Raw genomic sequence first — 24,094 nt, 5'->3', positions numbered from 1 at the left:
AGTCTTTTCTCGGGAAATTACATTAAATTAATCTTTGCTGTAAGAAAAGTAAACTATAATGTTGTACTATAAAATAAAAATCATCTCTCTTCAAAATAGACATAATTTTAGTCTCTCAAGATAAATCTTCCTTTATAAATTTAAGTTAAAATGCATTTAAACAGGCAGCTTTATAAAATTGTGGGTCGAGTTTAACAAATGTAATATGTTATTTGGGATACCGTTTTCCAGTTAGTAAAAACACACTGTAACTCACTTAATAAGAACCGTCAAAAATCCGTGAAACTGTTCGTATTAGTCATTTTTTTGTAATAACCGTGGTTGGTAGTGTGAAAAAAATATTCACAACATAACAACGATTATTCGGCCTCTGTTTATCCGGACTTCCGTTTTATCCGGATCAAACGTGCAAAATTCGAAATATTAAATCAATGAATTCTTTGTAATTATGATAGCAAGAACGGGAGTATAAATACGCCAATTATTTCTTTTTTATTTTGATTGAATGTAAAACTCTTGCACAGATCGCACAATAAATTATAGTAAGCTGAAAAGCAAATGACGCTGTTGAAGCGTCAGTCCGACAGTGTTTGCGGGAAACAAGCATTGTTTTTAGCAGTAACGTCTGATTTTTTAAGAATTTGTTTTGCTGATTTCCCGGATTATGCAGATTTTTGTTTAGCCGGATTGCGCTTGGTCCCAGTTAGTCCGGATGAACGAGGTTGTATTGTTTCTATATTTTGAAAATAATTACTACTACTGATTATTGCTAATCCACGCATTTAATCTAATTAGTAATGTATTTAGAAAATTTGAATTGATAAAAAGAAATGCTTTTGAAAACATGCGAATAGAAAGGTAGTAATCATAAATTGAGAGACATGTTGTAATCTACAAAGAAAGATAAATAGTTTAAACTCCAAGCAAAGGGAAATATCCGCAGGTAAGCTAGTGTATGCACTTGATTTTATTTTCTCCATGATACATAAAAAGTCTTTCACAACCACCTCCGAATGATGAATAATTTCTGGAAATGAAAATTACAGTATTTAATCAAGTGAAACATTTTCAATGAAGGTATAAAATAGTTTCATTCGCTTGAACTGAAAGTTTTTTTTTATTACACGCACTATGCGTGATATTATAAATGCAACTAAATAGCAAACTCAACTTAATGATCAAATTTTTTGTTTTAGCCATAATTTCGAATTTTCATTGGTCATGTTTAGAGATTTCAACTGTAAATGTACTTTATTTATGCTCCACATATTTAAAGTATTTTTAACAAAATAAGAGCGTAGCTCATGAAATAATACATTCCGCAACCATATTTTATTTTGCGACGAGTTTTATATTCAAATCAATTTAAACAGTTTCCTCTTTTTAAAAAGTATAGTAGTTTGAATTGCGTATTATACTACAAAACGTATTGAAATCACAGCGTAATTTGAGGGTTCTTGAGGTAAAAAAACATTGAAGAACACAATCAATAGTATCGCTGATATTTCATTGAACAAAGCGTTTTATTAAATCTCGTTAAAACTGTAACATCTATATCAACCCGAACAAAAAACAAATGATAATTTAAAATTAAAAATAATAATAATGATGGGAATTGGGTGACTAATAGCACAACTCAAAACTACTATTTTTGAAATAATTTAATTTTAATAATATCTGTTTTTATTTTGCTTCTCACTAGTTTAAATTTTGAACGTCATCTTCTTTTAATTCCAGCTTTTTTGTTTAGTTACTTTTCAATAAGCTCAAGTCATTAGAACGTTAATTTACTAAAATTTCTACGTTCTTCCCGAAAACATAATGCAATACAAGGTGACACAAAGAGATTTTTGTGTTTATTTTCATTGTAAGCATTAGGAACCGTTAAAATAAATAAATAAATACTTGTAGACTGTTCAATTAGTTTCATCAATAGCTTTGAACTGCATGTTGTATGAAATCACTCAGATGAAAATGATTTTCTACATTTATATTAAATAAATATTGACATATATAAGTAAAGAATGGTATAATGATTAGCAGATCAAATTTTAAAAATTCAGCTTTTACTTACTGTGTTCACAAAATCTTCCACTGTAGCCCTTATCGCAAGAACAAGTAAAATCTTGTTCAGGTAAAGATATGCAAGTTGCGCCATTAGCACACGGAAAGCTGGCGCACGGATCTTCAGATTTTTCACACGTGTCTCCTGGAAAGGAAGCAGAGTTTTTTTTTAATTGCTGTTACTGCAAAACCACTGTGCATTTATTGAATAAACCATTTTGAGAGCTTAACCTTTTAATTTAAATAATTGTAATGCACACACATGCTTTAGGAAAAGAAAAATAAGTGATATTGCATTTAACCATATAAAGGGGATGAAATCTAAGGCAGTGAGAAGCGAAGGAATATAAAAGGACTTTTTTTTTAATTTTGATAACACGAATGCACAGTTCAAACCTGGCAGCTGGTGCATTTTTTCCCATATGGCGCATAATGCGAAGTTTGCTGCTGCTCATCTTCAACCAATTTTTAAATTATACAGTACAGCTTAGTTAGTATAAGTCGAAGTGGCGCAACAACTGAAAAACATTTTAACAATTACTTATACAACCGTCGTCGCCCACATTTTTGCCCTCATGACGAAGTTGCTCACAAAAACCAATAACTACTAGAAGAGTTTGAAATTGAGAAAAAAAAAGCTTAAACAAATGGCGAAAAGCAGCAACATTTTCGGATATACAGATCACGTACAGATATTCCACGAAAAAAGAGATTTGGTATGTAAATTTATTTTAACTCGCATAAGAAATGAGCCAGCTTTAAAATACATGCCTTTACGTACTGAGTGGCTGCCGAGCAAAAGGTCAACGCTAGCTCCATAGTATTCGGCGTAATGTGCGACATAATCGCGGAACCCTCTCACCATACATAAATCGTATTTTTTGTATATGTATCATGCAAAAAAGTCACAGCCTTTCCTAAGACCCTCAAAAAAAGGTAAAAACCACACTCTCACACAAGCTCGCTACAGATAACTTATGAAATAAGCAAACAGTAAATCGAGGCAGTCTGAACGCATTGACAAGCACTTAGACGCCATCAGCAGCACATACAACGGCACGGAATACAGAGAAAATAAACCCCAAACCCAATTTTTGAAAAGCACAAAAAATGAACAACTCCGATAACTGATTTCCACTCGTGGGAAATGTCTTGCAACCAATTAAAATAATATGGTACAATATCTGACTTTATTTTATTTCTTTTATTGCTTTTTAGTTTATTTATTTAACGATTATGGGACACTTTTCTATTATCGAGGACAAAAAATTCCGAATATCGGTTAAATGTTTGTAAAAATTGCAACACCATGAAGGAATCATCATAGTTGAATGAAATTTTAATACACAGTTGAGTGGTAATGGTACAAATAAATGATCATATTTTCAAACCAAACAAACAATAAAAAGAGATAGAAATTAGTATTTTGTGTGACCACCACGCGCCGCAATAAGAGCTGTTACACGACTCGGCATGGAGTGAAACAAAGTTTGAATATCTGCCTGCGGAAGAGTATTCCATATTGTTTGTATGAGCAACAAAAGTTCGTTTGTCGAAGCAACAGGACGAGGATCACGAGCGAGACGCCGCCCAACGAAATCACACACATGTTCAATCGGTGACATATCTGGGGAACATGCAGTCCAAGGAAGAAGCTGTACCTGCTGCGAATCAAGGTAGAATTTCAGAATCCTGGCGACATGTGGACGGGCATTATCCTGCTGGAATACAGCCCCTGGCAATCCTTGCAGGAAAGGAATAGCTTGGGGCTGTAAAACTTCGTTTATGTATCAGGAACTGTTCAAATTGCACAATTCGTAGCAATTGTGAACGTCCATGATATGCTATGGCACCTCAGAATATAATTCCGGGTGTTAGTCCACTGTGGCGTTCGAAAATGCACTCCGGAATGTGCTGTTCACCGGCATAGCACCTGACATGAATTTGGCCATCATGGTGCCACAAATTGAAGCTGAATTCGTCAGAAAAGACGACCTGTTGCCAATCCGCACGCCAGCTTCTATGCACATTGTCCCATTGTAGCAGCAGACGGCAATGGTATTGCGTAAGAGGAATCCTGTATAAAGGAATCCTTGCGCGCGGATAAGCGCCATACGCACCAGGTCGAGAGCTGACGTTACATTTCGGGGTCCACTCCCGGATTTCCAAGCTGTCCGACCCTCGTTCGTCCACTGCTTCCAAACACGCATGATTGTGATGCTGTTACGCTGCGCACGAGCAGCTACTGCACGAGAAGACAATTCAGCTTCACAAAGGCCGACGATTCTGCCCCGTTCAAACTCCGAAATTTGCTCAAACTTCGCTTTCTTTCCTCGAAGAGGCATAGTAAAGATTCAGTTAACGTTTACTCTAGCATATAAACACCGATAATCATACACGCCTCGCTACAGTCGTCTATTTATATTCGGTTCGATTTGCCGTTCAGGGGGCGCTGCTCAGCATACGCATGCGCTACCGGTCTGCAATTCTTATCATTTGCTTATCATGCCCTACTTTACATTTCCTGCAATTTTCAGCTCACTCGCGTAAGTCCTTCTTAGTGTTGCAAATTTCACAAACAGGAGTGTATAATGAACGCTCTTTTCAAATCACATTAATAAATTCCCTTCTGCAGCATTATATAACTCAAAGTTTATAATGCTTACTCTTTTATGGAGCATTAATACAAATATGTCAATTCATACTCGCTTGCTAACTTTTTAAAAACATAACTTTAACTGTACCCAAAAATAATTTTATTTACCCGGATTTATGACACTTTTACTTTATACGTGTAAAGATATTTTAGAGGCATAACATAATTCCTGCGCAGAAAAATTATTAGTTTGAAAAATTGTCTTTAAAATTTAATATTTAAAACAGATTTTTTTGATAACTATATTGAAACATATTTTCAGATTTATAATGACATTTTTTGACAACGTTTTTCTTTTCCAAAATTTAAATGTTGCAAAAAATTACTTTGGAAATAAAAACTAATCTAAAAATTCTAAAAGCGTTTCGTACTTTTAAAACTTTTTTATTCTTCTAAAAGCTAAAACAATGTCTAAAAGCATTTCTTTTTTTTGAAGAAATCTAAAAGCATTTCGTACCTGAAAATCCTTCCGCGCATAGGCACTTAAATGTGTCATTGTCTTTTGGTATGCAAGTTCCTCCATTTCTGCAAGGCAAAGTATTACAAGGCTTTCCATGACACTCGCCTGTAATAATAATGAGTTGAAAGTAAATTTTTGAAGAGAAAAATACTTGGTACAAGTTGAAATGTACTACAAAAATATACATATATATTTCGAGGAATTGTAAATATCTAAAATAAGATATGGAAAATAGAGTTTTTCATAAGATATATTTTGAGTGGTTCTGTTACTGTTTAAGGGGGTTCGGTACACGAAAATCATCAAATTTTGCATTTTTTTAAAAAATCATTTTAAAAACATTTCCTTTTTTTTGCCGCTTAAAAGGACGTCTGAATATTGTTTTTATCTTAGAGTGAAAGATGTAACTATTTTTATTGCAAATATATACATATATATTTAATTAACACGATATTTAACTTTAAAACTTTTAACGCGTTTTTCTCCTTGATGCATTTTTTTTCCAATTTTTTGCATTCAAACTTTTATAAGTCAAGAACTGCTAAAGAAAAAATAATGAAATTTGGAACATATATTTTTCAAACAATTTACTTTAATTTTTACTCGGCGAATTAGAAAAAAAAAAAAAACTGCTGCAAAAAAAAAAAAAAAAAATGATTTACAGGAAAAAAAGTATCCTCTTGTTCGTGCAAATTGCAACACAAAGGAGGAATTATGCAAATGAAACGAAATTTACAGGAAATGTATAGCAGGATAAGATATGCAAATGATTAGAATTACAGAATCGTCGTGCATGCGTGGAACGAGAAACGCCCTCTGAAGTGCGGCGCAGACACTGTTTATAAAGGGCTATAAATGTTTTTTCGAAATCAGTGTATGATTATCTTTCAATGGGAGATGTTTCTCTAGCACTCAATATGCCTCGTCCAAAACGCAGAGCGTAATGTCTCAACTGAGATGCGTATTTGTAAAAGATGGACAGAAGACGAGGAAATCAACCGAAGGGGTTGCACCAGCCCACGCAACCAAACGACGCCACGGGATTATCGACACCTCACTCACCTATCTGTGATGGATCGGTAAGCGTCCTCTCGTACCTAGCACAACGTTGGAATATGGCTACATGTATCACACTTACAGCATCCACGGTTCGTCGCCGTCTGCTGAGCCAGAACCTGCATGCAAGCATTCCCCTATACAGGAATACGTTCGCCCTCAACCGGCGTTGCTTTCGGCATCAATGCGCACACCACAAGCCCAATGACATGCGGACTAGCAACATGTCGTCTTCTCGGATGAGTCCAGACCTAATCTGCTCTAAAACGATGGACGTGTACGCATCAGGCGTTACACATGGGTACGTCACTTCCCAGAGTGTGCAATCCGACGTCATACTGGTATACCGTCAGGCGTCATGGTCTGCAGCGCTATTGAAAAGCAAGGGCAGTCCTATCTACTCCGAATTACGGGTAACCTCAATAGCGATTGCTATTTCATTAACGCTGGAATGCACAAGGTACTACCCTTTCTTTAGAGCATTCCCGGTGCAGTGTTTCAGCAGGACAATGCGCGTCCACATGTCGCACGTAACGTACATGTCTACTTCGGTGCACGGCAGGTTTTGCTACTCCCGGCCTGCCCGTTCTCCGGATATGACGCCCATTGAGAATGTCTCGGGTGTCATTGGTCGGAGACTCGCCCATGTGTTTTGTCCGACAGCCAGTACAGATGAACTTAGGCTTCCGATTTATGCCATATGGGATGCTATTCCCCACCGTAACATTCTGCACTTCTATGACTCGATGCCAAAACGTATACAGGCTCTCATAGCTGCTCGATGTAGCTACATTCAATATTAATTTACGTCTGTCAATTTCATTTCATTGATCTGCAATTTCGACCGTTTATTTGCGCACTATGAGTAATAAGTGCAATAAATTTTATTTCTTTCCAATGAGTCCTTCATGTTGTAATTTTCACAAACATGTGTGTATCTTCAAATTTTTCGAAATTGTTCTCCAATTACTTTCTAGTTTTCATTTAAGTAATACTTTTTTAAATTGCCGTATAAAAGCTAAAACTTGGATATTTGTGCATTTTTTTGAACAAAAATTGAAAATTTACTATGAATATTTTGAGTTATAGCGATTTAAACAGCCCCATTTTTTAACCAAATTAAATTTAAATTAAAAAATATATATTTATTTTATGATTTTGCTTATTAAATAGATGGTGAATCAGAGCAAAACAATTCAAAACTCTAAACTATTTTATTAAAAAAAATTCAAAAATGGTCCCGGACCCCCTTAATTCAACGAATGTTCTTTTGAAATGAAAGCATTATATTTTTTTTTGCGTCACCGTAATAGCACGCATCCGTAAATACATATGTATTTTTTTTTGTTTTTAGTGAACAGTTCGCTCTTTTTTTAGAAAATGTCCTTTTCTACCCGTTAAAATAACATACTCCAATTCAGTTTCTGAAAATACATCAAATTAAATTGTAGATCACTTGCTAAAAATAGAAACTGCAGTTTTGCGCGAAAGACACATTCCATTAAAGAATAAAGTGGCTATACGGAAAAGTGTATATTAAAATTTAACTTTTTTTTAATGACAAAAAATACATTACAGAAATTGAATCGAGAATTTTTTTATTAAGAATTTAACGCTGCCTAATATTTTATCTAGTTAAGTATTAAATTTTTCTCAAAAGCAGAAAAGTTCTTCGTTCAAAGAAGTAAATTAATATATTTGAGTATGATGTTATGTGTATACTTACGAATATTTTGTCCTCGAATGATGTCTTTTGATATAGGATAAGTTAGATTAACATCTGATTGGCCAACTCTTAATCGCCGAATGCATCCAATCAAACCTCTAGATGTGCCAATATTTTCAAAAATTCTAAAAAAGAAATAGGTCTTACTTCATTTTTAAAATAAGAATTAATCAATTTATTTGATTTTTTATTCTATAAAATGTTAGCAAAAAATGGAAAAAGGTGATACCTATAAGTACTGATGTCTATCTAATATATATTATAATAATATACTATATCTTCTTACGCATAATAACTTAATTCATGCTGAATTGACTGAAAATAACCGCACATCAATTGCCATTCTTGTTTATGATTTTGCTCTATTTTGCAGTAATGTACGTGTGGGACAGTTTTTTCAAACCAAAATAAATTTTTGTTTTGCTTTCTGATGTCGATAAAACAAATTGGAATCAACGGAAAAAAATAATAAATCCTTGCAATTTCGGTTAGAAAAATACAGGAAACGTTCCGCTGAAAAAACATGAAGCAGAACTTGCATCCATAGAATCTTCGACTAATATAATAAAAATGAACGTATTTTACCTATTTTGCTATTAAGAGCGGCTAAGCCGTGTTGATCGGTAAGGAAATCGGGCTCGTAAAGGGTCCCAGGTTCAATCACCGCCGGTCAGAGGACTTCCATGTTTATTATGGTGAGGGGGCCACGTTAAATATGTCATGATCACAAAGTACTCTAAGTGGATTAAGCAATAAATAAATACATTTGTGCCGAGGAATAACAGGAAATATCCAACGTTGTTTAGCACAAATAAACAGATTTCAGAATACACGTGTTTCGAGGTTTCAAGGAACCCCTTTTTCAATTCAAAGGTGTGAGCTTCTAGATGTAAAGACACCCAGTAAAAGCAATGAAAATGGACAGCAGACAGTTTAAATATCAAAATAAGCAATACCAAAAGCAAAAACAAGACCAAACGGAACTCAAAGTCAAGATTTATTGCATGATTCCCTCCCAGAGAAAACCGTTAAGCAAATAATTTCAGTAAAAAGACCCTTAATATATATGTTGCTGTCAAAATGAAACCGCTTGACTTTGAGTTCCGTTTGGTCTTGTTTTTGCTTTTGTTATTGCTTATTTTGATATTTAAACTGTCTGCTGTCCATTTTCATTGCTTTTACTGGGTGTCTTTACATCTAGAAGCTCACACCTTTGAATTGAAAAAGGGGTTCCTTGAAACCTCGAAACACGTGTATTCTGAAATCTGTTTATTTGTGCTAAACAACGTTGGATATTTCCTGTTATACTCTAAGTGGGTCAAAAGTTTAGGGGGTGCTGGACTAGGAATTGATCGGCTTCTGCTCTAGATCAAAAAAAAAAAAAAAGCTGTCTTCAGGACCGCATCCAATCGGTTAAACATTAGGCAAACAAAAGATGTTTTGAACTTTGCGGTTTACTAAAAAGTATGACATCATAAAAAAAAAAAGAAAGGGGATTTTCTGATCCGAGGCGGTTTAAAAAACATAAAATAAAAGAAATTGAACTGACTTGCAAAATCATAAAGGGAAAAAAAATGCAAGTAACTTTATTAAATAAAACAGAAATTACTAATATGCTTTTAAATCTGTTATAAGCAAAAACAAAAGCACTGAGCAACAAGCGTTATAAAAAAAAATGGGAGAAATAATAAGCTGCAACAGTTGTTAAGACAAAGTTGTAACAGTGTAACAATGTAATTTACGTCGACTTTATCAGATAATATTAAAACACAAAACATAAAGAAAAAGGGGGAAAAAAAGAAATATCTTGGAAGGAAAAGGAAATGAGTGCAAATGGCAAAACGTGAGAACGTAGATTATTAAAAAAGAACCTTAGAAAGGAAAGACTGATGTAATTTAGCAAATGGTTGCAGGAAAGAGCGAGAGCAAATAAAGTAGAAACAGTTTCATAAAAGAGAATTGTTTTGATTTGGAAAAACAAATATAACTGAAAAATATATATAAGTTTTTGAGATTTTTGAAGAAAGTTAAAAAGAAAAATCTATTGTTTTAGATAGCTTAAAAAGAAACAGGTTTATTTTTCCGTTTGTTTTCACACAAGTTTGGTTATCTTTGCGGAGGTTTTTACGATAACAAAACCTTAAGTATTTTTCCTTTAAGTATTAAATTATTTTATGGTGCTTTGTTTTCTTTAAAAAAATACGACATATTTTAAAAATATTTGAGAACAAGTTATGACAGAGAAAGAAATGTTTCTCTAAAACCCTTACAAGAATGATATTCGAATGACATTTTTTGTATGTTAAATAATATGAATAAGAAAATAAACTGAAACAAATTATCAGAAGCCCCGTCAGGAAACTTTTACATATTAAATAAGTACGTGAAATGATAAATAAACAGAGTACCAGACTTGCCAAGAGTGTCCCGTGCAGATAGACAATAGATTCGACTCTAGGAAGTAACCTTTTTATAACCACACATTATTGTTTGTGAAATAAAATAATATCTATGTGTATGCGGAAATAAAAAACAATTCGCAAAAAATTATATATTTACTTTCACAGAAAAGGGTTAAAATTTCAAGTATCAAAATATCACCATATAGGCAGGGGTTTCATTTAAATGTAGAAGCAATTTTCACCCGTGATATCTTGACCGGCGATTTTCTAGTAATGGGATAATGGGTCAGATATATGGCATAACTTACTCCAATGCAAAAGTTTACCTAGTTCATAACAAAAAAATTGTCTTCAAATAACTTTAAATTATTAAGAAAAAAATACAATATAAGCATCAAAAGAAAATTTTCAAACTTTGTTCATGTCGTAATTGGGAATTTGTCGTCTTTGTCCTAAAAATCTTCTACTCGCCCACTATTTAACTTTACTTTTTAAACCTAAAAAATGAATTTAGTTTTTGCTAGTCATTTTATATGAATTATGAATCTGCTTTCAAAACTTTTTTTTTTTTTGAAAGTAATGCATTACGAACTAAGTTACATCAATTTTGATTTTAGTGCGAAACAGGATTAATATATTGAAATGAAAGTTCACTTTACTCTTAAAAGTTTAGTTTAAATACATACGAATATATTTACCGGAAAAAATAATAAACATGATCAATAAAGCAGTTAAAATTTCACTTTATTAATCTCTAGTTTCATGAATTTTTACTTATTTTAAGAGTTCTGTCTGGTATATTATATCTGCCGATATAATACCATAAGAAAAATATATTTACCGTTTGGGGTGATTCCGCAGTAAGGATGGTATCACGTTTTGCACAAAACACCCAACATAGACTCCGAAGATGGTACATCCTTGTATCCTTGTACACATTTTATGAGGAACACGGACTCCACTTCCATACAATACAACTGAATTACTAAGATTTTTAGAACCATTTTTTATTTTATTGCTATTTTTTTTCAGTCTTTTTTTTTCTTTGCTCAATAACGTGAGATTGCTTATTTCTGATGCGATTTTCCAAATGCATATTTTGCAAAAACGATATATTATACCATTACTTCTTAAAGCACATTGTTATTATTTCTGAATGAGTTATGTAACGGTGTCAAACCTACGGCCCTCGAAGCCGATTTATCTGACCCGTTGTTGTGTTTAATATTTCCAATAGAAAATATATACAATGGAACCTTCAAAAACATCTTCATTCGATATTGCGAATGATTATATCACATTTGAAGCTAACTCGTTAGATATTTGTTTCTAAAAAACATGTAGAAGCTTCATATCAGAAATAAAATAAAGATGTAGTAATAAAAACAGTTCCTGGGGGGGGCTTGAAATGTTTTTTTTCCTTTTCCGAGTTATAACATGTAATCTACGAAAAACAATTTAAATATATTTTACTTTTTCATGTGTTCTGAACAGCGAGATTCATCTTGTTACTGTCCTAACATGGATTGTATGGAAAGGCAAACATCCGGTTTACAGGTGGAAATGGACGCATCTATTTGTTTTCAGGGATGTCAGCGGGGGGGGGGGGTTGCAGATGTATGTTATCCTCTAAATTAAGCAGTCTCATTTATGTGAGCGGGAACACGCGCATTAAATTTTGACTTTTCCACCCTCGTTCAGATAGGCTTGTCTTAACTGGACATTTGCCAATTCCATACAATCCGTGGTTGGACAGCATATGGATCAGCTCTCGAGTAAAAAACGGTTGAGCACCCCAGTTTTTTTTGTGTATTTTGTGCTGTCTCCTACTGAGAAAAGAAAAAAATTACCCTTTGTTTTCGCTCGGTATATATCCTAAAAACATGTTTTCTGCTAAATCCAGTGACTTTAGGGAACCATCACTATGACCAGCAACGTCTTCTTGACCATCCAGTGTCAGAACACCATCTCGAAGGTAACGTTTAGCTACAAGTCTGTGAAACTTTCCAGCCTGCAAGCGATGAGGGGATTTTAACACAACAGGTCCACTTCCAAGATTATACCTACAATCATGAAACAACAAACAAAAAAAAATTATAATTTTCTAATGATTGTGTGTTGAAAAATATTTTGTAATTTAAAAAATAGTAGCCGATATAATTATGGTTAAAATATTTAGTTTTATGCTCTTAGAAGTTTAAACTCAATGGCAATGTTTCGATCATTTTTTCCCTTTTTATATTAAAACAGTAGCACATTAAGTTTTGCCGTTTTTTTAATTTGTAATTTTTATATCTTTTATTTTTTTAATTATTTAAATAGTAATTTGGATATTGGTGCTTGTATTTTTTTTTAAATTAAAACGTATTTATATTTGATGGCTAAAAATTCTTTTTGTTCTAATAATTGATACTGAATTTGTGCTTTAAAATTTAAACATAACCTAACAATCCGAATACTGTTAAGGATGCATTAATATACTTTACAAAAACTTTACACTTAAAATCGTGTATCAAGGACAATGTTGCAGAAAGGAACGTTTTAATTTTTGTTCTCGTATTCCTAACCAGAATGCTATGAACATCATTCGTTAAATTGTGGAAAAACACGAGTTTAAAAATCTCTAACCTAGATATACCGCTTCGAAGGTTTTAAAAATATTTTTAATATTCGATAATAGTGTTGAATCAAGATATATATTTTTAAATAAAATTAATTCATTTGTTTTATTTTAAATTTTTTCATTGTTTTAAGTATAGGATTAATTTTTGGAATTCTACCAAAAAAAAAAAAAAAACTTTTTTCTCGATTCCAAATGTATAGCTGAAACAATCCTATTCGCAAATCATTTTTTTATAATTTAATAAATTTATGTATTTATTTATTTTGTACATATTACATCACTTTTTTTTCATGTAATGCATAAAAAAATCTTTCGCAATTTCTTTTCCAATAAAATGTAATCTAGATGTTTTTCTTTAGTTTATGTTTGAACAGAAATTTTGAGTTTTCAATTTTCCTATACTGGCAAAAAATATCAAATTTCTGTAGATATCTACCTGAATTCAATAAATCCATCTTTTACAGCAATCGATACAAAGTCTCCCGCGCCGGATGATGTTTGGCCGTTGTATAAAATTATTCCATTGCTACTAAAAGATCTAAACTCCAACTCGAGAGAAAGGCGAGTATAAGCTTGGAGTTTGGGCAGCTCTAAATATGATCCTCCGGAAAAGGCTGGAATTTCTACAGGAACTTCTGAAATAAAAATGATTTACATAGTTAAGTCAAATAATCATATTGTAATTTATACCTGAAAAAAGGCGAAAGAAGTCATTTATAAGTGTTAGATACTCAAACTTTAGTTTAAAAAACAATTAAATTAAAGTAACATGATTTATTGGTGTAAAAAGAAGGAGGTGGCAAAGAGAGTTGATAAAATGCAAAATTTTACATTAATTCCCTATTCGTCCTAGTAGTCTTCTTGTAATCGTCTAATAATATATAAGGTCTTATCACTTCGATCTAATTACAGTGTCTTTTACAAAAAAAAAAGAAAAAAGAAAAAAAATAACCACCTAGACAGACGTACATTTTTTACATGGAATTAATAGTAAGAAAAGCTCAACTTTTTCCCACAAAGCCTTTGGAGAGCGTTTCCATACAATACTTTTGCTGTTTTCTCAAAAATATTTGTTTCAAATAAATTGTTTATGCAACGTTTCAAATACTTTCGTAGGTTAAAAATAAAAAGAAAATGTTATCAAATCTATTGATTTTTTTTTTTTTTGAAAATTTAAAACATTTTTAGTGCACTTCCTGATAGTTTTCAAGATAATTTTAAAAAATCGGAACATATTTTATTGCAAGATCTTACAACTTGGTTGCTATTTCAAACACAAAACCGTATACATTAAGATAATTCCTGAGTTCAAAACTCGGCGAAACTCAAGCAACCCCGAAACTTGTAACAAATATTTCGCCAACCCCTTGGTGGATTGTGGAACTTGTGATATTGTGGAGAATTCAGGACGTAAAATATTCTGCGGAAATGTTAAGGCAAAACCTGACGGAATCCAAAATTACAGATTCTGCCTGACCTAGATATTTACGATACTTAGAATGTAATAACCCAGGTAGAACACGTAACAATTAAAGGTTTTATTACGTTCTAAATGGTTATCATAACGTTGATGACCGTTTTAAACTGTTTATTTAACGAAGTGTGTTGCAAAGGTGAACTCTTGGAAAATATCACGCTCTTTTTTCTTTCTTACTTAAAAATACAATGACCTCATAAAGAAAACTTATTGTTTGAAGAATTAAAAGCAAAATGCCGTTTTTGAAGTTGTTCTCAGATAACTATAATAAACATTTATATATATATATATATTTTTCCTTTGTAGCACTTACCATGGATTGATGGTTTGGAAGTTGTTGGTCCCGTACTAAGGTAGAACTGCTCTGAGTGGCTGACATCCCTTGTTGATTTTGATTCAAACTGATCCATAGTTGTTTTCTGCACTGTTGATCTTCTGACAGGACCAGCTGTTGGTGAAACTTCCTCTGCACCAATGATTATACCACCTATGAAACGTAAGTAAAAGCATTTTAAGATATTTTTGAAAGATCATTTTTACTCAGTCCATGTAACATCTAAATGCATTTTAAGTTATATCAACTACAAATATCTTAGCACCAGTACTAGGAACTGAATTGAATTATTTACGTACCCGGTTTGCAAGGACCCTGTTGCGACATCGTAATTGGTTTCTGGTAACGGCAGCTGAATACGTTCATTTGGCAGCCTGTTGCATAGGTGTTTCCATCCGATCCACAAACTGGACTTGGTGTCTTCACTCGTGGGCATCTAACTTCGCAGAAACATTGAGACCTGCTACCATATTCGCGGCACACAGCTCCAAATTTGCAGTAAAGTTGACTGCACGGTCCCGGATATGACTGCGCTAAAGATTCTGGAGAGGAAAGTGTATAGATGCACTTAAAGTAGTTAAAGAATGTATAAGATATTCTTAGTCTTATACGTTTTTCATGTTCTTTGCTTTTAAATAAAGTAAAGTCTGTACATTTTCCTTTTGCGAGAGAATTTCTGATTTGATATGAAAATAAAAGATAAGAAAATAAAACAATACTAGTGAAAATTTTGATTACTACAAAATTTTAATGTTAGTATTTTTGTAGCTACCTCACCCAAAAGAAAGAAAAACAGAAAACAGGAAAAAAGAAACAATGAAACTATATTCTTTTGATAAAATTTTATTTAACAACTAAAAAAAACGTCAAACTTTTATTTAAAAAGAAAACAATATAAAATATTACTGTTCTTATTTCAATATTGTTAATTCATTTCAGAAACGTCAGCTATATGTAATATTTTTACTGCACATTATTTGAGCGAAAACTATTTCACTATTTCGAAACATTTTTAAATTTATATAGTTAATCCTCATAAAGAAAATGAAGCGCTGAACCTTCAAGTTCTTTAGTTGGTTTTGATATATTATGAAAACAATTCCATCTCCTGAAATAAGCAAAATCAAAATCAATACTTCTTACTACACTGAGAAAACAAATTACTTACCATCCATACATCCGTCATCACCTAAAACTGTTCCTTCCGGACATATGTCACATTTCATGCCCAAAATAGCATGTTTGCAAACGCACCTACCAGTCATTTGCTCGCAATCGTCTCTAGCAGAGCCTTGCATATTGCAGTCGCACGCTAATAAAAAAAGATAATACTAATATTATTGATAAAATCAAAAATATAAAATGCAATTGAATAAAAAACGGAATTGTAAACTGCATGAAAAAAAAAGATACTAATACTATTGAGCAAAATGTTCTCTATATTCATCGAAAGTTAAACCATGGGAAATGTATATGTATAAATATAATTAGAAAAAAAAAATCCTAATTTGGATTCTTAAACTTCCACGCTGAGTATATGGCGTATAAAGGAATGACGTATATCTTCCCATGTGAAATATTCTTTTCATCACACATGCTTTCCTTTTTAGAATCAAAAAATGTCATGATTTTCCTACATGATTGAGCAGACAGCTAATTTGCAAATTTATTTTGAATATGTCCGGCTAAATTTAAAAATAGTTTAAGCTAGAAATAGATAGCTGGCTTGTTACCAGGATTTTTTTTTTTTTTTTTTTGTAATGCAGCGTTTGACAGCACATTCAACTTATTCAGTTTGGGGCACCTTCATTTTTTTTAAATAGCCGAAAGATGTGTTTATGTCATTAATAGTTGGCCTTCGTTGCTGTAAACGTCTATATACAGAAAATAAAAAAATTTCTGAAATTGACACATGTTTGGAAAATATCTGGAGATAGTACGAACATTTACGAAAATTAAATGGGCTAGCATATTTTATTATATCTAATATGCATCAGCAGCACAGCCGAGATAACTTAAGAGAAATTTTTAATGCAAATCTTTTCATCCGTTACTGTTTCTTTCCTAAAGGCATAATGGAATTTTCAGTGAACTAGTCCTGTTTTTCTGGATTTTTTCTGGAGTTGATATTGGTTTTTGAATGCGAAATATTATTTGTTGTAAAATAAATATTTTGTCCACGTGTAACCCGCATTTTAGAAGTTATATACAGCCGTTGGCAGGTAAACAAACTGCAGTATCTGCAGAAATGTGTTTTCGAGATATTTGAATAAACGCGTTTTGGATTCAAACTTACAACGATGAAATGTTAGAATAGCAGATGTTTTTCGTGCTTTTTTTTAAGCGGAAATCAAATAAGCAAGTTTTTCAATAAAGCTAAAGTACACTAGATGACAATAATTAATAAAATGAAAAATGTTAATCCCCTGCCATTTACCTACCCACGGCAGTATATCTATACATATATTTATTAAAAGAATGAAATAAAAATAATAATTTTGTTACTAAGTTTAATTGTAAACAAAAGAAGCAAAACAAAGCTGTTACATATGAGGCAGTGAGAAGCAAAGGGATGTAAGTGGCAAAATTAAAAATTTGGAGACAACCAGTACACATGGTAGGTGAACCTCTCCTCTGTCTTGGGGCAAGAGATGGTACTAGTAGCTCCCCTAGTTGCTGCTATAGAGCATGATTTAGAAAAAAAATTCAATGAAAGCCTACCTAGGATGTCATCTTTAAACGCGTTTTACTCAAAACTTGAAAATGTTCACTTAAATCTGTTTGCTTCTTACTGCCTCATATGTAAAGACAAAAAAAAAAGTTTCAAACGTTGACGTATTAATGCATTTCCTTCATGTCAATAACTATTATTATCCCTTATAAACTGCAAAAACCGAAAAAATAACGGTGCTTATAGTGATTAAAGATAACTAAATATTTTTTGCAATTGAATTTACTGTAAGTAAAAAAGCCGAGAAGGTATTTCAAATTTACTTACGAAGGCACCCAACATTTCCATCAGCAACAATTTTATGCAAACCCCAATACCCGGGTTCACATCTGTCGCAGCGAAGTCCACCGACACCTGTCTTGCATTCACACTGTCCCGATATGGCATCGCAGCTCTCTCCGTAAGATCCCAAACGGTTGCAGTTACAAGTACCTGAAAAAAAAATGATTACGAAGTTCGACGAAATGAAACAATATATTAAAAGAGGTCGATTTAACTTATGTGCTTAGAAATATCAGTTAATAAACCAATTTTAATGTGAACTGCATAAATGACTTTTTGTTTAAAAAATTAAAATAAGAAATGACGACCTTTTGTTACACAAAATTAGTAGATTACGGCAGACACGTGTTTCGGGGTTTTGAGGAATGCTATGCCTTTTTTCAATGCTATGAAGTGGTCGAAAAAAGCTAAAAACAACACAGTTCATAGCATTGAAAAAGGGGTTCCTTGAAAACCCGAAGCACGTGTCAGCAGCAATCTGCAATTTTTGTGTAGTAAAACATTGTTATTACTTTTTTCAACTTAAATGTTGAAGTTATCTTCCTTTGTAGCTAAAAACTATAAAGAACGATAACTGCAAAAGTAAATACAATAAACGAAAGCAACAACACTAATTTTCATCCAAAAATTTTGATTTAAAAATTTTTATATAACTGGCAATAAAGAATACGGTGAGAGTCGAGGTGGCTACTGCATTTACCACAAAAGAAAAAGAGAATGCAATAATTTTAGGTTGTCTGGAAGAAACAGCTAATTAGAATCAAGCAAGAGTCTAAAACCCTTATATCTAAAGGAAAAGTTTAATTTTTTTTAAAATTAAAATAAAACATGATTTCGGTGAAAGGGGGGGGGGAGTGCAGCTGTCCCAGTCCTCGCACCTTCGTTAATACTAATTTATTTAACACATTTTTAATAACATAAAAAAAATAATGTTAGATAAAGGAAAAAGAAATGCTTTATTATATGACTTTATATATCTCAATATTCCCTACTAAGTCACAAACGATTAGTTTAAAAAAAAAGATAACATTTTTCAAGTTTTTTTTAAAAATACTTTTATTATTTATAATTTCAAAGTATTTAAGATAATATACTTACTCGGACATCCAGCTGCATTTGGTCCAAGAGCCAAGGTCCTCCCGTCGGGGCAGCATCCAAACGGCGATTGCAAGCAAACACTAACAGAAACAACTGCAAAAAGAGAAATTAAAATTAAGATTAGTGTACTTTACTTAGGAGAGTATATACTATTTGTTCCATAAAATATTGACATTCCATTTTTATTTTAATAGCTAAATAAATAAACTTGTCAAGCTTTTTATTTATTTATTCAATTTTTTAATATCAGTTCTCATTGCTGTTGTATTCAAAATGTGATTTTAAAATTAGTTTTAATTCACAAAAATTCCGTTCACCGTAATCCTTACAAATAAGTACGCTGATCTAAAGAGAACGTATTACGTTTCGTACACAATTAAATTTTCATTTATATTTCGTTAAATAAATGAATTAATGAATAAGGTAATTAATTTTATTAATTTGTTTATGAACATCAGTTCTTATTGCTGTTTTTTTTTCTGTTGCTTTTAGATGGATATTGTAAAAATAGTTCTGACAAAAGTTTCTATCCACAGCATTCCTTACAAATCGGCGCTCTAATCTGATTTTCCTGTGACTTTTCCTGATCTGATTTTCCATCAGCAAATGCAGATGCTTTTTTACCATAAGGCCGGTTTGTTACTTTTCTAGTATAAATAATGTCTCAGGCTTTGTAGGAATTGTTTGATATCTAAAAAAAAATAATAATAACGGTAGCACGCTTCATCGGTACGGGCTGAAAATAAATTTAGAAAAAAAACTTACTTTTCCTGGAGAGAGTATGTCTTATTTTACGCTTTGAAGGGATACTGAATGAGGAAATATAAGTTGATTGAATCGTTTAAAAGATTTTCGACCCATTTACCGAAGATGGCCTTTGAGCCAATAGGGTACGTTCAACACGTGCCAATTAAAATTAATATGCTTATAATACATTTAAATGAAGTAACCAGAGCACTGTAGCCTAAGAACTCAACATGTAAACTTACGTCCACAATTTTCTGAAGCAACGATCTGAATATTTTGCTGCAGTCTGCAGGACTCCTCCCTCAGTCGGCACTCGTTTTCATAGAGTCTGCTGTCCGATCCGCAAACTGTATCACGCAAAGGAGAACAGTGAAAGGAACAAATGCAGTGAACATACCCTCTCGAATCATGATCACAGACGCCCCCGAATCGACAATTTGCCATCTCGCACGTTAGGAGGTGCATATTTACTTCGTGGTCTGAAAAAGAGCCAAACACTATTTGAAACATAATCCTAACTGTTCTCAGATATCAGTATTGAAGATGCAGTATATACAATTGAAGATAAATGTACACATTGATGATATTTTTTAAAAAGTTTTATTTACAATAGAACGTTCATTATCCAAAACAGATGATTGTTCCTAATTTGACTAAGCAAAAATTCGGACAACTGGATTAAAGCTCCAAATCACAGAATAAGTAACGACACGTCTGCCATCTTGAAGCTAAGCGATGCTTTCTTTTGTGCCCACTATGGTGAAGTTACATGTTTTGCATTTTGATTGTGGTACTTCCTGACTGGATTAACATGGAGTTTATAAAGAACTACAATCAAGAAGCCAAACACGCTACTCTACCACAGCAGATACAGAAGAAAGCATCGTTGAGCCCCAACATGGCGAAAATGTTTCTACATATTCTACAATTCAGAACTTTAAAATGAACCCCTAACGTTACAGGTGTTCTTTTCCATATTAAAATTGCTTAAGTATATTATTTTTATTCTTAACACTTTTGATTGCGGAAAATAAACATTTTATGATATTTAGTAGATTAAAAACGTCTGTTGGTTTTCCATTACCGTCACATTTTCCCCAGGATAAACACTAGCAGCTATTACTTTTGCTCTGGTTTCATTTCCAGCTTATTCTCTAGTTGCTATTTTAAACCATACAATGATCAAGATAATGCGTTTGGTTCTGTTTACTCAATCAAAAAAGAAAAAAAAGGAGAAAGATAAGCTGCTTGTATGATTAAGCAGTTCCATAAATTAGAGGTAATCAAGCTAGGGCTCTGCTGCAGAGCAAAACCTGTTTAGTTTCTGTGACTTCTATCGGTAAACCAAAAATACTGGATATGAAATTTACCCAAAAATCGTAGTTAGGAGACAGCAGAAACTAACTTTTGCTTTAAACATATTCACATTTACAAAATGATTACTAGTAAGATGTTATTAGCAAACTTACTAAATGCTCAATAAAAGTCACAATCAAAATTTTAATGCACATTTATTCAGTCATAATCGGTAAGGAAGCTTTTAGTTTTTATGTTATTAATATTATTACAGTCTACACTGTATTTGTTGATACCTATAACCATAACTACGTGGTTGAAAAACATTTTCTAAATAAAGCAATACTTTACTTTCAAGTTCGATCGCTTTTGAATTGCATGTCGTTTTAAACATAAGAAGTATTTAATGTTCCACAAATTTACTGATGTGTATTTAATTTAATAGACATTCACGACTTATTTGGTAGCTGAGTCTGCAGTAAAAATGGCAGCCCCTCAGATACCGTAAACGTTTGCCTATCAACACAAAAATACAAATTAAATTTATGTCCAGTAAAAGTTTTAGTAAACTGATATCGATCAAATTAGGTTACGGTTAAAATAACTTTTGATAATTTAGACTCTATTTTATGTGATTACTTAGATCAGAATGAAAAGAAGCCGTTTTAAATGTTTATTGTAGCTTTACCTTCTCTTGACCCTGAGAGTGTTCTGTCACATTCACCGAAAAATACCGTCGCTAAATTGATTCCTTTTTGGCAAGAACCTCTCCTCATCTCGCAGTCATTCCGATAAGTGGCTCCATCGCTTCCACATACTGGATCATAATTATCAGGACAATCAAAGGCACAAATACAGTGACCATTTTCACAGCGAGCTCCATGTTTGCAATGCACATTTTGACATAGATCTGCCAAAAAAAAAAAAAAAAAAAAGAATCATGAGGTGCATTTTCGCAACGAGGTATGTGTATTTCTTAAGATGAACATGTATTCGAAGCAAGTTAAGAAATGTTGGGGTTTTTAGTCTTAAGTAAACTTTTCGTTTAAAACTAAATATGTTTCAAATGAATAAAATTAATCTTTACATGTCATACAATTTAGTATTACATTTCTTGAAATTTATTATCTAAGAGAAAATGTTAATTGTCTAAAGTATTTCACGATCATACGGATGTTTTACAGTGTGTTTTTTCAGAAACTTAAATTCGAGTTAGAACTATAATACAGTGGAACGCAATTTTACGTTTCGCAAGGAACTGTGTAAAAAAACGTAAATTACAAGAAATACAAGGAAAGAAGAATTCAAATAGGAAAAAAAAAACTAAATTATACTTAAAACTTCTGAATGGTTTGACACACACACACACACACACACACACACACACACACATATATATATATATATATATATATATATATATATATATCGAAAAGAACATTATCATACAAACCTACTTAGATCATTTGAACACATTTTTTTCCGATTCCGGTCGTTTTAGTTAAACATAGTCCGTAATAGCGGATTTTTTTTTAGTCATTAAGTTGAAATTAAATGTAGCATCTTCAGAATTGAAATAATTTGCAAGTTTTTCTTCTAGTCTTTATGAAAAAAAAAAAGCCATTCACTATTTGTAAGCTTTTCAATGCAATATTGAAAGAAGGGAAGGGTTCTGTGGGACGGGCTGTGCTTCCGGCTGTTCTTGTTCATGATCATTGGCAGACGAAAAATCTATAAGGACGGCAATGGATGGATCAGTAGTAGCATTTCGGTTGCCATAGATAAACATTAAAGAACATGGATTATTTTTTGAATCCCAAATGAAAGATAGTGCTTCTTTTGGAACATTTTTTTTAATATAAACTTCCCAGGGAAAACGTAAACTTCATAAATGACAAACATACAATCCGGGTTAAATTAACATAAACATAAACTGGCACGTGATGAAAAAAAACTTAAAATGCGTTAAAGACGTAATTTCGGGGGACGTAAAATCGAGGTTTCACTGGATTTTTTTTTTTTTTTTGAAGTAATGGAAACGGTTTGGAAGAAACGTAGTTTCAGTTATAGAAAATAAAATCATTTAGTTTAATATGATTTTCTAAATACTACCAAATTGTATCAACAACAGTTATTAACATTTTGAAAGCCTGCATTGTTTTGTGGCTTACTAATGTGGACGACATGGAGGGACGATGTTTTTCTGTGTCAGGATTTAAACCACGGACCTTTGTGATACTATTTCAATGCTTTTGCTTCATATTGTACTCCAAAATAATGTCTACCTAAAAAGAATTTTCTAAAAAGACAATATTCATCAAGTGTTTCAAAACACCGATTTAAATGTAATTACATGGTTCTCGAAAAAAAGAAAGTTTTAGTACCTCGAACGGATTAATGATGATCTAAAATTTACTGCACACAGAATATACGGTGAAAGTATAGATCACTTCTAATAGAATAACTATTTTCATATGCAGTAAAAAAAATAATATTTAACGAAAAGAACATAAATATAAGCAAGATTACTGCTGAATTTAAAAACTAAAAAAAAATGGGTTCTTAGATTTACTTAAACTTTGACTAAAATTGCATGCATTATGCCAAAACTTACCACACGGTCCTCTTGATCCAACCATAATATACTGTTCTTTCTCGCAAGCTGCTACACGCATCTCGCACTCATTTTTGTATGTGACTCCATCAGTACCACAAACAATATTGTCAACCTGAAAAAATAAAAACATAATATTTTTGAAACATTTTGTATCGTCATGAACTTGTTCAAAATTTAATTTCTTGTTCATGTGGCTGATTTGGCTTAGCCACGGAGGTGAACTGAAGGGGAAAATGGAACATTCCATTTTGTAATGGGCAAGTTTAGCAAGAATGCATAAGTTGCCAAATTTTTATTGCTCACGCGATTTCGCTGATCCGAACTATTACAAAATGAATTGCCTCGTTTCCGCTTGCAGTTCATCCGCCCCAAGCTGCTTTCGCTTGGCGAAATAGTAAGTAAGGCATAAGGTTGCGGCTGCTCTAAATGTAAGGCATCGGATTTGGAAGGAGTCTTGTCCTCCATCAATAAGTGCTCAACTTCAATAACTTGGTTGTAGCCGTGAAAAAGGTGGAAGAACTCCAT

At 32.6% G+C, this 24,094-nt stretch overlaps 1 protein-coding gene across 1 annotated transcript in view; it reads right to left on the bottom strand.

The window, feature by feature from the left end:
- Window positions 1-24,094, bottom strand: part of LOC129225016 (agrin-like) — a 150,149-nt gene that overhangs the window by 29,581 nt on the left and 96,474 nt on the right. Inside the window, exons 6-18 of the mRNA XM_054859562.1 lie at window positions 23,567-23,681; window positions 21,641-21,862; window positions 19,899-20,135; window positions 18,910-19,002; window positions 17,797-17,961; window positions 15,967-16,110; window positions 15,098-15,340; window positions 14,778-14,951; window positions 13,424-13,622; window positions 12,215-12,427; window positions 7,963-8,087; window positions 5,178-5,285; window positions 2,075-2,209 (exon numbers count right to left, since the gene is read on the bottom strand). Of these exons, the coding sequence (XP_054715537.1) occupies window positions 2,075-2,209; window positions 5,178-5,285; window positions 7,963-8,087; window positions 12,215-12,427; window positions 13,424-13,622; window positions 14,778-14,951; window positions 15,098-15,340; window positions 15,967-16,110; window positions 17,797-17,961; window positions 18,910-19,002; window positions 19,899-20,135; window positions 21,641-21,862; window positions 23,567-23,681 (2,173 nt within the window). The remainder of the gene's footprint in view (window positions 1-2,074; window positions 2,210-5,177; window positions 5,286-7,962; window positions 8,088-12,214; window positions 12,428-13,423; window positions 13,623-14,777; window positions 14,952-15,097; window positions 15,341-15,966; window positions 16,111-17,796; window positions 17,962-18,909; window positions 19,003-19,898; window positions 20,136-21,640; window positions 21,863-23,566; window positions 23,682-24,094) is intronic.

Source organism: Uloborus diversus, chromosome 6 (genome assembly GCF_026930045.1).
Source record: "Uloborus diversus isolate 005 chromosome 6, Udiv.v.3.1, whole genome shotgun sequence".
In the NCBI taxonomy this organism is placed as follows: Eukaryota; Metazoa; Arthropoda; class Arachnida; order Araneae; family Uloboridae; genus Uloborus; species Uloborus diversus.
This window is presented reverse-complemented; position numbering and strand designations above follow the sequence as displayed.